This window comes from Pygocentrus nattereri, chromosome 17 (genome assembly GCF_015220715.1).
Source record: "Pygocentrus nattereri isolate fPygNat1 chromosome 17, fPygNat1.pri, whole genome shotgun sequence".
Taxonomy (NCBI): Eukaryota; Metazoa; Chordata; class Actinopteri; order Characiformes; family Serrasalmidae; genus Pygocentrus; species Pygocentrus nattereri.
This window is the reverse complement of record NC_051227.1, coordinates 23,517,476-23,530,367: the sequence shown is the minus strand read 5'-3', so window position 1 is coordinate 23,530,367 and position 12,892 is coordinate 23,517,476. Positions and strand designations below refer to the sequence as shown.

General features: G+C 39.2%; 1 protein-coding gene across 5 annotated transcripts in view; it reads left to right on the top strand.

The window, feature by feature from the left end:
• The window catches only part of brca2 (BRCA2 DNA repair associated), a 28,040-nt gene that overhangs the window by 1,026 nt on the left and 14,122 nt on the right, over window positions 1-12,892 (top strand). Inside the window, exons 2-11 of one of the 5 annotated variants that reach the window (XM_017708588.2) lie at window positions 2,168-2,249; window positions 3,254-3,484; window positions 6,012-6,084; window positions 6,189-6,238; window positions 6,392-6,420; window positions 6,510-6,627; window positions 6,717-6,772; window positions 6,957-7,035; window positions 7,126-7,833; window positions 9,136-12,870. In XM_017708588.2, the coding sequence (XP_017564077.1) occupies window positions 2,216-2,249; window positions 3,254-3,484; window positions 6,012-6,084; window positions 6,189-6,238; window positions 6,392-6,420; window positions 6,510-6,627; window positions 6,717-6,772; window positions 6,957-7,035; window positions 7,126-7,833; window positions 9,136-12,870 (5,113 nt within the window). In that variant the 5' untranslated portion in view covers window positions 2,168-2,215. Of the gene's footprint in view, window positions 1-2,167; window positions 2,250-3,253; window positions 3,485-6,011; window positions 6,085-6,167; window positions 6,239-6,391; window positions 6,421-6,509; window positions 6,628-6,716; window positions 6,773-6,956; window positions 7,036-7,125; window positions 7,834-9,135; window positions 12,871-12,892 lie in introns of all 5 variants that reach the window. The other 4 variants (XM_037546874.1, XM_017708589.2, XM_017708587.2 and 1 more) reach the window with 4 other exon arrangements.

Here is a 12,892-nt window from a genome sequence, read left to right as displayed (position 1 = left end):
CAATTACATTACCCATCTATTTGACTGGAAAGGAGACAGTTACAGCCTCATATGATGCTCACTGTGTGAATGTAGCTTATGAAATATGAAAGTTATGAAAAATATAACGAAGTGCATTTTGGAACCAACGGTGGTTCCACAAAGTTTAAGAGGCTATCGATTAGACCACCTTGACTTATCAATTTAGCAATATTGGCTTTTAAATCAGTTACACAGAATTCCAAGCACCACAGATGTGCTCATACTCACAGTCATGTGTAAAGGGTAAGGCCATATTTTGAGGTAAATATGTTTTTCTGCAGCTTTAACTGCAATAATCTATACATGACTATGAAATGTTTGAATTAAATGACACAAAGAAAATAAATGCCATATATATATATATATATATATATATATATATATATATATATATATATATATATATATATATATAAAAATAAAATGTGTAATGAAAGATGTCTCCAGGAGTCGTGTCACTGGTGTTACAGTGTAACCAAAAAAAATTCCCTTATTTTGAAATAAAACTCACACTGATGACATCACTTCACTTCCTTTTACCTGTTTTCTGAAGATCTATGAAGAAAAGCATGTGGTAAGTCCACTGTGTCTTTTCAGTGATCAGAAATCTTCTCATTTAGCTCATGATTTATTGTGAAACTTTTAGTTGAAGTCACTGGTGTGACCTGCTTTATTCTTGGCTAATTGTGAAAAAATAGAATGCAAATGGATTAAATTGTATATTTTAGTGTATATTTTGTGTTTGACAACATGTGGTTGGATGCTCTGCAGCAGCTGTTTTGTAAAACGAATTTTTAATTAAAAATGTCACAAGTGTTACCTTTGTGGGCGTGTCTGTAGAATGACCCAGTTATGAGTTAGTATATCACAATAATCACTGTGCGAGTGTCATCTTATTATCTCATCAATCTATCATGTTATGTTGTAATTATGACTTAGTGTCTCATAGTAATTAAGTCGTAATTATCCTAATTATGACTTACTATTTAATAATTGTGACTTTCTTATAATTGAGAAGTTTCACATCGTTATGAAATTGTAAATAATTATGAGAGATTAACTCATAATTATGAGAGACTTTCTCATTGCTATGAGAGAGACTCATTATGCAATCTTCTTCTTCTTCTTTCGGCTGCTCCCTTTAGGGGTCGCCACAGCGGATCATCTGCCTCCATCTTGAACTATCCACTGCCTCCTCTACTTTTACACCAACCATCTCCATGTCCACCTTCACTACATTCATAAACCTTCTGTGAGGTCTACCTCTTCTCCTTCTACCCGGCAGCTCCATCTCCAACATTCTTTGACCAATATATCCACTATTCCTCCTCAACACATGTCCAAACCATCTCAACCTGGCCTCTCTGGCTTTATCTCCACACTGCTCCACCTTCACTGTCCCTCTGATCTGCTCATTTCTAATCTTGTCCATCCTTCTCACTCCCAACGAAAATCTCAGCATCTCCACCACCTCCAGCTCAGCCTCCTGTCTTTTAGACAGAGCCACAGTCTCCAAACCATACATCATAGCAGGACGCACTACTGTCTTGTGAACCTTCCCTTTCACTCTTGCTGCTATCCTTCTGTCACCCATCAGTCCTGACACCTATCTACACCCACTCCATCCTGCCTGCACCCTTCTTCTTCACTTCTTTTCTACACTGTCCATTGCGATAACAAATCATACTTCAGATAGTAACACATACTTATGAACACCTTTCTCATTGTTATGATTTGCTAAATGGTTATATATTTTCTCTCAGTGGCAGAAACAGGCCTCCATAGTAACCCTCTACATTTCTGGCATGTCTGGAATGAGAGAAGTATGAGAAATATAGTCTGAAGAAATAGCCTGCTGTTTATTGTGATTACTATAAAGAATTCTTTTGCTGTTTTTAATGGGAAACCACTAGTCAGATGCACATTGGCCACTGTAGGAATTTGGGGTACACGTACAACCTCAGTTTAATGTAATCATCTAAGCCAATTATCCTTCTGGGCCGTGGAGGTGGGGGGAGTTGGACCCTATCCCAGTGCTCATTGGGCGGAGGGCAGGAAACACCCTGGACAGGTCGCCAGTCCATCATAGGGCCATAATCAAACTGTTTAGACATTTTGTACTGATTCCAGCTTTTTCCTCCCATAGGTCAGCTTGCCTTCATCTCAGAGCTTACACTGACCAACACTGGACAATATGATTGAAGACTTTTTTCATCAAATTGAAACAGGTAGCTGATCATGGTTTTATTTTGCTCTACTGTTTTCCCTGACATGGACTAAGCCATTTCCTACACTAAATCGTAATCAGTGTTGGATAGGCCTGTCACATAAAATCCCATAAAATAAGAAACACTATATGTGATATTTGTGATAATCATTTAAGCATTATGTGGCAACTTTTGATGCCCTGTATTTAAAATAATTGGGTCACTAAAAAATAAAAAAAAGCATTGTTTGGCTTTTTGATGTACAAAATACAATTCAAAACAAATTTACTGACAATCCAAAAAAAGGTGGAATGATTAATATGTTAATCATATGAGGCTCAATTATTACATAATCTCCTGATCACCATTATGTAAGATATCGTAGTTTTTCACAGTGCTTAGGTTTTACATTCATATGTTTATGTTGCAATAAAAAATGAATTGAGTGGCAGTAAGTAACGTACAATAAAAAATTAACTACTGGAAAGTAAGTTTGTTAATAAGACAGTTTGGCCACTTCAGGGTTGTACATTAATAGTTATATGCAATTAACAAAAAATCTAATCTAATGTGGGGCAGTTGTGGGCTGGAGGTTGGGGAACCAGCCTTGCAACCGCAAGATCTCCTTAGCCGACATGACTAAAGTGCCCTTGAGCAAAGCACTTAACCCCCAACTGCTCCCTGGGCTCTGCAGATAGGGCTGCCCACCGCTCCAGGTAAGTGTGATCACTTCCCCTAGTGTGTATTTGGTGTCTCAGTGTACAGATGGGTTAGATTGCAGAGGAGAATTGTCCCCTTTGTAGGATTAATAAGGGTTTCTTAATCTTAATCGTTAACCTCAATTATTTATATGGCTATTATTTGTCAGCTAAAATTTCATTATGGTGACAGGTCTATCATTGGAATGTCTTTTTAGTCTAGGCTTAGTCTGGGAAACTGACCTGTTATGTCCAACTTTTATTTTTACTCTCACCTGTACTCTTTAACCATTTAACTCAGCCAGATGGTGTTCTTTCTGTTTTAAGAGCTTGGCCCGCTTAGCTCAGATTGGTTTGAGGAGCTGACCGTGAAAGCGTATAAAGATGGACACTGCCCTGTTGCTGTGGAGAGAGAGTCGTCACATACAGAAGGTGGTATGTTCAGAGCACCAATGGGAACACCGGGCTTGGACAGTCAGATGTCTTCAACGCCCAGAATATTTAGGCACAGAGGACCACGGTCTCCTGACTCAATTCTTGGACGTTCTCCGGACTCAGGTAGCAAATTTGTTTAAAATGGAACACATAAGAGTGAAGTTTATTAGCTTTGTTTAGAGGTCAAACAACTTGGACATTTTTTCTCATAAAACTTGATTTTACATTGAATAAGTGATTTATTTATTATTTTGGTAGTTACTTGGTTGGGCAAAATGTCATCAATTATGTAAGCAAGCTAACAACAATTTGGTGTCCAGATGAGTTTGTGTTTGATCAGCTCAACTTTAAGGGAGAACAATCCTGTTTCCAAAAAAGTTGGGATGCTGTACAAAATGTAAATAAAAACAATGATGTGAATGTCATTTAAACCCCATGTTTAATTGAAAATGGTACAAAGACGATGCATTAAATGTGGAAACTGAGAAATTTTATTTGCTGAAAACTGCATGCCCATTTTGAATTTGAAGCCAGTAAAACAAAAACCTTCAAAAAAGTTGTGACGGGGCAACAAAAGACTGGTAAAGTTGTGTAATGCTAAAAACAACACCTGGTGGATCATCACACAAAAATAGGTTATTGGCAACAGGTCAGTAACATGATTGTGTATAAAAAGAGCATCTCAGAGAGACTGAGTCTTTCAGTTAGGATGAAGAGTTCACCACTCTGTGAAAGACTGCATGGGCAAATAGTCCAACAATTCAAAAATAATGTTTCTCAGCATAAAATAGCAAATAACTTTTCATTACCTATGTGCATAATATCATTTAAACATTCAGAAAATCCAGAGAAATCTGTTTGTAACAGACAAGGCAAACAATATTGTCTGGCCATGATCTTTGGGCCCTCAGGTAGCACTGCCTTAAAATAGACATGATTCTGTAATGGAAATCACTACATGGGCTCAGGAACACTTCCGAAAACCATTTTCTTTAACAACGGAAATTACACTGCTCAAAAAAATAAAGGGAACACTTAAACAACACAATATAACTCCAAGTAACTCAAACTTCTGTGAAATCAAACTGTCCACTTAGGAAGCAACACTGATTGACAATCAAGTTCACATGCTGTTGTGCAAATGGAACAGACAACAGGTAGAAATTATTGGCAATTAGCAAGACACACTCAATAAAGGAGTGGTTCTGCAGGTGGGGACCACAGACCACTTCTCAGTACCTTTCTGCTTTCTGGCTGATATTTTGGTCACTTTTGAATGTTGGTGGTGCTTTCACACTCGTGGTAGCATGAGACGGACTCTACAACTCATACAAGTGGCTCAGGTAGTGCAGTTCATCCAGGATGGCACATCAATGCGAGCTGTAGCAAGAAGGTTTGCTGTGTCTGTCAGCGTAGTGTCCAGAGGCTGGAGGCGCTACCAGGAGACAGGCCAGTACATCAGGAGACGTGCAGGAGGCCGTAGGAGGGCAACAACCCAGCAGCAGGACCGCTACCTCCGCCTTTGTGCAAGGAGGAACAGGAGGAGCACTGCCAGAGCCCTGCAAAATGACCTCCAGCAGGCCACAAATGTGCATGTGTCTGCACAAACGGTTAGAAACAGACTCCATGAGGATGGTATGAGGGCCCGACGTCCACAGATGGGGGTTGTGCTCACAGCCCTATATTGTGCAGGACGCTTAGCATTTGCCAGAGAACACCAGGATTGGCAAATTAGCCACTGGCGCCCTGTGTTCTTCACAGATGAAAGCAGGTTCACACTGAGCACATGTGACAGACGTGACAGAGTCTGGAGACGCCGTGGAGAGCGATCTGCTGCCTGCAACATCCTTCAGCATGACCGGTTTGGCAGTGGGTCAGTAATGGTGTGGGGTGGGATTTCTTTGGAGGGCTGCACAGCCCTCCATGTGCTCGCCAGAGGTAGCCTGACTGCCATTAGGTACCGAGATGAGATCCTCAGACCCCTTGTGAGACCATATGCTGGTGCGGTAGGCCCTGGGTTCCTCCTAATGTAGGACAATGCAAGAACTCATATGGCTGGAGTGTGTCAGCAGTTCCTGCAAGATGATGGCATTGAAGCTTTGGACTGGCCCGCCCGTTCCCCAGACCTGAATCCGATTGAGCACATCTGGGACATCATGTCTCGCTCCATCCATCAACGCCACGTTGCACCACAGACTGTCCAGGAGTTGGCAGATGCTTTAGTCCAGGTCTGGGAGGAGATCCCTCAGGAGACCATCCGCCACCTCATGAGGAGCATGCCCAGGCATTGTAGGGAGGTCATACAGGCATGTGGAGGCCACAAACAATACTGAGCCTCATTTTGACTTGTTTTAAGGACATTACATCAAAGTTGGATCAGCCTGTAGTGTGTTTTTCCACTTTAATTGTGTGTGTGACTCCAAATCCAGGCCTCCATTGGTTAATAAATTTGATTTCCATTGATGATTTTTGTGTGATTTTGTTGTCAGCACATTCAACTTTGTACAGAACAGTATTCAATGAGTATTTCATTCATTCAGATCTAGGATGTGTTATTTGAGTGTTCCCTTTATTTTTTTGAGCAGTGTATTTTGATGTGAAGATATTACACATCACTTCTTTAATTTGGAGAAATGCTCCTCACACCCAGGTATGCAGACCCCATTGTCAGCGTTGCAATGGACAGACTCAAGCCCAGGCCTGTTTGGCTCAGCAAAAGACAGGTAAATGTGTATATATAACAAATTCACCAGAACTGTTTGCATTTTTTTTATAATATGTGAAGTTTATTTTCATATACACACAGATCTTTTCTTTGCTTCTGTAGCCCGCAGTTTACAAAAGCCTATGGATCACTAAAGAAAAATGACTGCTTTGGTAAGGAATTGGGTTATTGTTTTTAATGTTTATCTTTGTGCCCAAATATTTTGACATTTTATTTTGTAGATTTAAAAATTCTGACTTACCAAATCTCAGCATCATGTGTTGTTTGTTGTTTTTCTGTTTCTGTTGTCGTATTTGTTGTCACAGGCCTGCTTGACACACCAAAAAGTTCACTGGTAAGTTCACTATGAAACTTACTACCTTGAATCATAAATCAAAGTTAGAGTGTGGACTTTGTATCACTCATGAATATAATCCCTTTTAGGCTCAAGATGCATCAGCAAAACGCATCTCGGAGAGTCTTGGAGCTCAGTTAAATCCTGATTTGTCTTGGAGCAGCTCCTTCAACACACCATCAGCTATGAGCCCTACAGTTATTTTGAGTAAGTATGAGCGATCCTTATGTTAGTTTTCTGTGTTTGTATTTGTTTTTTTAATAAGTATTAACTGTGTTTGTGTTTCTGCTCAACAGCAAGAAAAGAAGCCCAGCCTTCACCAGTAAGTTTCCTTAAAGACAAAGAAGTCATTGTAAGTGGTCCAAAAAGTTACTATTTCAGTTTGAGATATTAATTTGTTATAAAGTGTTCAGCACTTTATTCATATTCATGTAATTTATATCATATTTATGTTCATTTTATGTTGTTTTGTATTTGCCTATTTAAACAGTTTAACCATTATCTGTTGTTCTGTCTTTGTGTTTTTCTTTATACAGATTGTACGGAAGTTATTTCCATCACTCTCAAAAGACACAGATACAACATCCGAAAGTGCATCCACTGCGCAACACAACGGTTAGCTTTATAACTGAAACATGATTCCTGATTTAAAATTTAAATACTAATTTATTAGTGATTAGTCATTAACTTTTTCTGTCTTCTCAGTAACAGATGGAAATGCTAAGGGACAAAGGCCAGATGAATCATTTGACAGCGTGGATGCTCTCTGGAGGCAAACAGTACCAGATGCAATAAAGGATGGCAATGTCCGCAACACGGTGGAGAGTGTTCTCGACGGTGCAGATGATGTCCTGTCGATTTTCTTCAGCAATACTGGCTCAGCTCTGCGACGGGTTAAAACTAAAGAAAGAACAAAGAAAAGAGGGAATGGTGTTTCTAAGGAGGTGAAATCTGCTGAGCTTTCAACAGAATGCTGTATTGATAATCCTTTAGCAGCAAAGTTGGATCCTGATATGAGCCCATCGGAATACTGTGCTGCTTCTGATTCAAAAAGTCCCCTAAAAAACAAAGACTTCTCACATTGGAGTCCTCTGAGTTTGTCTGATGTGCAGGACTCGAAAGCAAAGCAAGAGTGCTTTTCTGAACTGCCAAATGAGCACACTAATCTTGTATCAGTTAACAGTGATTCAGAACAGCTTGTTCTTAGAGACATTATCACACAACCTGACCAGCTTTCTTCCTGCACTGTTGAGAAACAGAAGAGTTGTCCTGATTCATATCCAGAGAGATCACAGCCGAGAAACTCTTTGTCACCATCTCCTGCACTGAACTTCTCCAGAAAAGCCAGGAAGTTTGTATATCGAGTGCAAAGTCCATGTTCCTTAAGTTTAGGAAGTAAACGTGCTACACAAGGTAGGTCTTCACAATCACTTACTAGTATAAATTTTTATAATTGCTTATTATTACAGCTGAATATCAATTTTCACTTTTATATTAATGACTGAATTACTTCAGTATCACAGAGTATTTAAAAAAATTCTGATTTTCCGAAATGCCGATTTTCAGTACGTAAGGAGTCAGTTTAAGCATCGTAAAGCCAATACCCTTACTGGTTCTGAAATCTAAACTGTTCACTTACTGCATAAGTTACACATATTGTCAAAGTCAGTACTTCTTCATTAGTCTGCAGTCCATTGCTGGTTGTAAATACACATACAGCTGATTTCTGGTTTAAGCTACACCCATTCTTAGGTTGTAATTAAAAAGAAGGTACTAAAAGAATTAATTCAGAAATCTCTGTTAACATGTTGTTAGTGGTATGCCAAAAATGTTAGTATACAACATTTTTTTTATAATTGCATATAACTGACATACCTACATAGTCTTGTAAATGAAATCAGTGTGTTATTAATATCTGGGTGCAATTCTTCTAAAAAAAAAAAAAGGAAAAAAGATGTTGTTATTATTGTGAATTTTGTTAATTATGTATGTTTTAGAGTCGGTCTTCCTTCACTCCCTGCCTCAGCACCAAAGTATATTACAAACTGCGGTTCCTTTATGACCATTTCTGTGTAAGGGAAGAAAATGCACCTCAACTTTTTAGTAATAATAATAATAATTATTTATAATAATAAATTACATTTATATAGCACCTTTCACAAACCCAAGGTCGCTTCATATAGCATGTGCAGGGAAAAAAAAACTGCACATATATTATTAAAGTATTAAAATACTAAAATAATAATAATACTTATAAAATAAATACTTATTAAAATAATAATGCTGATGAGGTCTTTCACATTCAGAGTTTATGGTTGCTTCTTGAAATTTGTTATGCTGTTTATTGATACTTTCTGCAGACCCGATATGAAGGATTCAGATGAAAACATATTCTGTGTGTAAAGATTTCACAACAACCTATAACCAAAACATTAAACTAAAACCAATCATGAAAAGTACTGCTTCTAATGGAATTTTCCCATGGTGCACAGGGTGACTCCCTGCTATGTGTCAGTGAAGTACGACTAGAACTGAAGTTTTAAATAATCATTTGAGCACAGTGCTCATGCATACCAAATTGAAAGAAAAAATGCATAATTGTATAGCTCTTACAAATAAGTGCTCTCAGTTGTATTTACAACACCATTTCAAAGTTCCAAGTGCATAATTTGTCTCTTTTTACCCTCTTTTTTTTTTTTTTTTTTTTTTAAATAGGTGCTTTGACTGAAAAACACTATGAGGACCCCTCTGATGCTGATGAGTCTAAACAGACAAAAGATGACACGTGCACAGCAGACTCTGGAGCGTTTTTGGTGCGATCAGGTTTAAGTACTGTTAAGCAGGTTAATCCAGCAACCCTAAACATGGACCATGGCCTTGATATGACACAGCTTTGCAAAGCATTTGCAGAAGATTTCTCTCAGGAAGTGAATTTGGAAAAGTCACCAAACAGAAGTACAGGGATTGACCACAATGTTCTCATTACGTCACCTTGCATGTCTCAGACTGTGGAAATAAGTGAAGTCCAACTAAAAGCAGAAACTGAGAAACAGTGTGATGACCACCAGGGCTTTCACAGCAATCAACAGGAAAAATCAGCTTTTGCAAAAGAAACAGTCAACTTAACAAATATGCTAAGTTTAGAGAGCATGACCTCTGAAAATCTGAAGCATGACAGTGGCTGTTGTGTCACCTTATCTGATTTCAGCGGAGCAACTACATCGTGTAATGGTGCTGGACTTGACCATCATGGTTTTAAAACCGCCAATAATAAGATAATATTCACCCCACCTGAAGCTGTAATGAAGGCCAAAGCAATATTAGATATGGTGGAAGAATGTATGACTGTTAAAGTCAGTTCACCCAGAACTGACCTGCCAAAAGTATCACACGACCCAGTTGTAACAAGCTCTGCAACAGCTGCATGGCCTTCAGTAAGCCATGGGCAAGGTATCGGGAATGGAGAAGAAACTGCAGATTTTACACAAAATGCCAGTTCAGAGATAGTCGCAGATCATATTCCGAACTCTTTCCTTTTACGAACAAATGATTCTGGTTTCAGAACGGCTTCTAACAGAAGTATTACTGTATCAGCTATTCATCTTGAGAAAGCTAAAGACATTTTCAAGCAGTTGGAGGAAGAAAACTCTGATTTATGTCCATCAAATTCTGGAAAGTTGGAAGTCCAAAACGTTAACAATGCCAGACTTTCTAAATTTGACTTCAGAAACAACCATACTAACCACAGCAATGTTGAGGGGAACTGTTTTTTGACAGCATCTCAAAAAGCTGATGTAACGGAATTGTGCAGCATGTTGGAAGATGCAGACAGTCAGTATGAATTTACTCAGTTTAGACAAGCAAAGCTGTGTTCAAAATTTCTGGATAGTGCTCAGCATGAGAAAGAATGGGATCCTGCTATACTTTCCGGTATTGACTTTGATGATAGTTTTAATTGTGATATTGAGAGACAAGCGTCCAGGAAGCATCATGCAAAGATGGATAAGCCTAATCAGCACACTGCAGTTCAAAGTATATATGAGAGCAAGTCATTCAATGTTCCTCAGGAAACATCAAATGCAAACCTTTCTTTGACTGATGGCAGTTTGGGCCCAGACGGTAAAGAAGCAGCAAAGGCTTTAAAGGTAGAGACGAAGACAAGTGAAGATAAATCATTTTGTATTGGCTTTAAAACAGCTAAAGGAAAGTCTGTAAACATCTCTGAGAAATATCTCAGCAAGGCAAGGAGCCTCTTTGCAGATTTGGAAGATTGTGAAGCACACTTTAGTACTAAGTGTGACCACATGAAAGTTGCGCTTGAAAAAAATGAAAAACAGTTAAGTGACCATCATGCGACTGAGCCCTCACCCGTAACTTGCAGCAATGAGCCATTTGGCCATAAGAAAAAAGCTGAGCTTGAACCAGAGTCAGAAGGAAATGGGTGTAAAGGAAATACAAGCTTGGTCACAGAAGAAACTCAGATATGCAGTACAGAAAATCTGGAAAATGCTCAAGGCAATAAAGATCAAAAACCAGATGTACTTCAATTTAACATGGTGAATTTTGGGTTTAGTACTGCTGGAGGGAAGCAACTGAAGGTGTCAGAAAAATCTCTTCTGAATGCAAAGAAACTTTTAAATGAGGTTGCAAACTGTGAAGAAGCTGCTAATAAGTGTGAAGCTCCTGCCTCTTTAAAAGCCCAGCCAAAAACTAAAGCTGTTGACTCAAGTAGGATTTCACTACATAATTCTAATTTGTTGATCGATGCACTTCATGATTCAAAGATATCGGACAAACATTTAACAAAAGGTGGAGAACAAAGCTCTAAAAATAGCACAGAAATAAGATGGAAAATGAGTGGAAATCCCACTCCGCAGTCCATACAGAGTAATGGGTTTAAAATGGCCAATGGCAAAGTAGTGTCGGTTTCAGCAAGTGCTATTGAGAGGTCAAAAACCTTTTTCAAAGACATTGATAGTAGTGTGGATACCCCAGACGAAACAAAATCAAAGGAAGTGAATGCAAAATTGGATCTTAAAGTAGAAAGAAGCCAGCCCGTATTTGTCAGTGGGTTCAAGATGGCAAGTGGGAAAGGAGTCAGCTTTTCAGAAACAGCACTTATGAAATCAAAGGCTTTCTTCGAAGACTGTGATCTTGATTGCTCAGATCATTCTCAAGGCAAAGGAGAAAAGTCAAGTGTGATGAATAACTGTGGCTTCAAGGCAGTCAAGGGAAACATGGTACATTCGCCTGGATTAGACAGTCTGAGCAAAAATGCTGCGAGTTTAAAGGAAGAACCCGCTTTCTTAAATAAATATGTCGAGAAGGAATCCACTAAAACCTCAGCAGAGATCCTTCAGTGCACATCTGGATTCAGTACAGCAAGTGGTAAAATGGTATCTGTTTCAGCAGAAGCACTTCATAGAGCTAAATCGGTGTTTGACGATCCAAATGATGCCTCACCTTGTAAAAAGACAATGGAAATTTCAGAAGAGAAGAGTGTTTCCAAAACAGAGACCGCTGTTCCAGGAAGAAGCTGGGGCTTTAGCACAGCAAGTGGTCGGATTGTCACCATATCTGACAAGGCACTGGAAAAAGCAAAGAATCTATTGACTGGTTGTGAAGTGGAAGGTTTAGCGCCAAATGGAGGCCTTTTGAATTCTACAAAGACATCTTCTGTAGACCCTAAGCAAATCACATACTTTAACACTGCCAGTGATAAAACTGTGGTTGTGCCAGAAAAGGCAATGAAAGAAGCTAAAGCTGTGTTTGCAGGTGGTGAAGACGTTTCACCTGGTTTACAAGAGATTGAGAGTCCCTTAACTTCACAAAAAGGGCAACAGAAAAGCCCTCACAGCAGTGCTTTGAGTACTAAGAATAAGGCCATGTTAGTCAATGCTGGGAGTTCTAAAGGAAACCAAAAGGGTGGAAACCCAACACCTGATAACTTTAGGGCTGGAAATGTTGGTTTCAGCACAGCCAGTGGAAAAGGTGTGTCTGTGTCAAAATCAGCCCTTCAAGTAGCTTTTGAAATGTTCAGAGATTGTGATGTACAGCCAGTTACTCATGAAAACCTTCAATGTATGAAGACTGAATGTCAGTATTCAAAAAGCAGTGAGAAGTGTCCACCAGAGGTGCAAGAGCTTGATCAAATTGGGCAGACCAGAGCTGCTACTCCATCTCTTTCATCACAAGAAATACACAGCGATGCTTCACCGTTGACTCGTCATTCCTTAGACATTAATGGGTGCACTGTTACTCAGCAGAAGTATTTTGAGCAGGAAGCTATGGCTTGCACTAAAGCCTTGTTAGAGGATGATCTCAATGAGCGCAGTCTTTTAGAAACTTTGGAGGACACTGACAGTAGGAAAAGTCCTGCTGTCTCACTGAAGAGATCCCTTGAGGCAGCCATAGTGGAAGGAAAATGGATGTCTGATGTTGGTTTGACAGGTAAAGCCACCAAGTTCTAGAC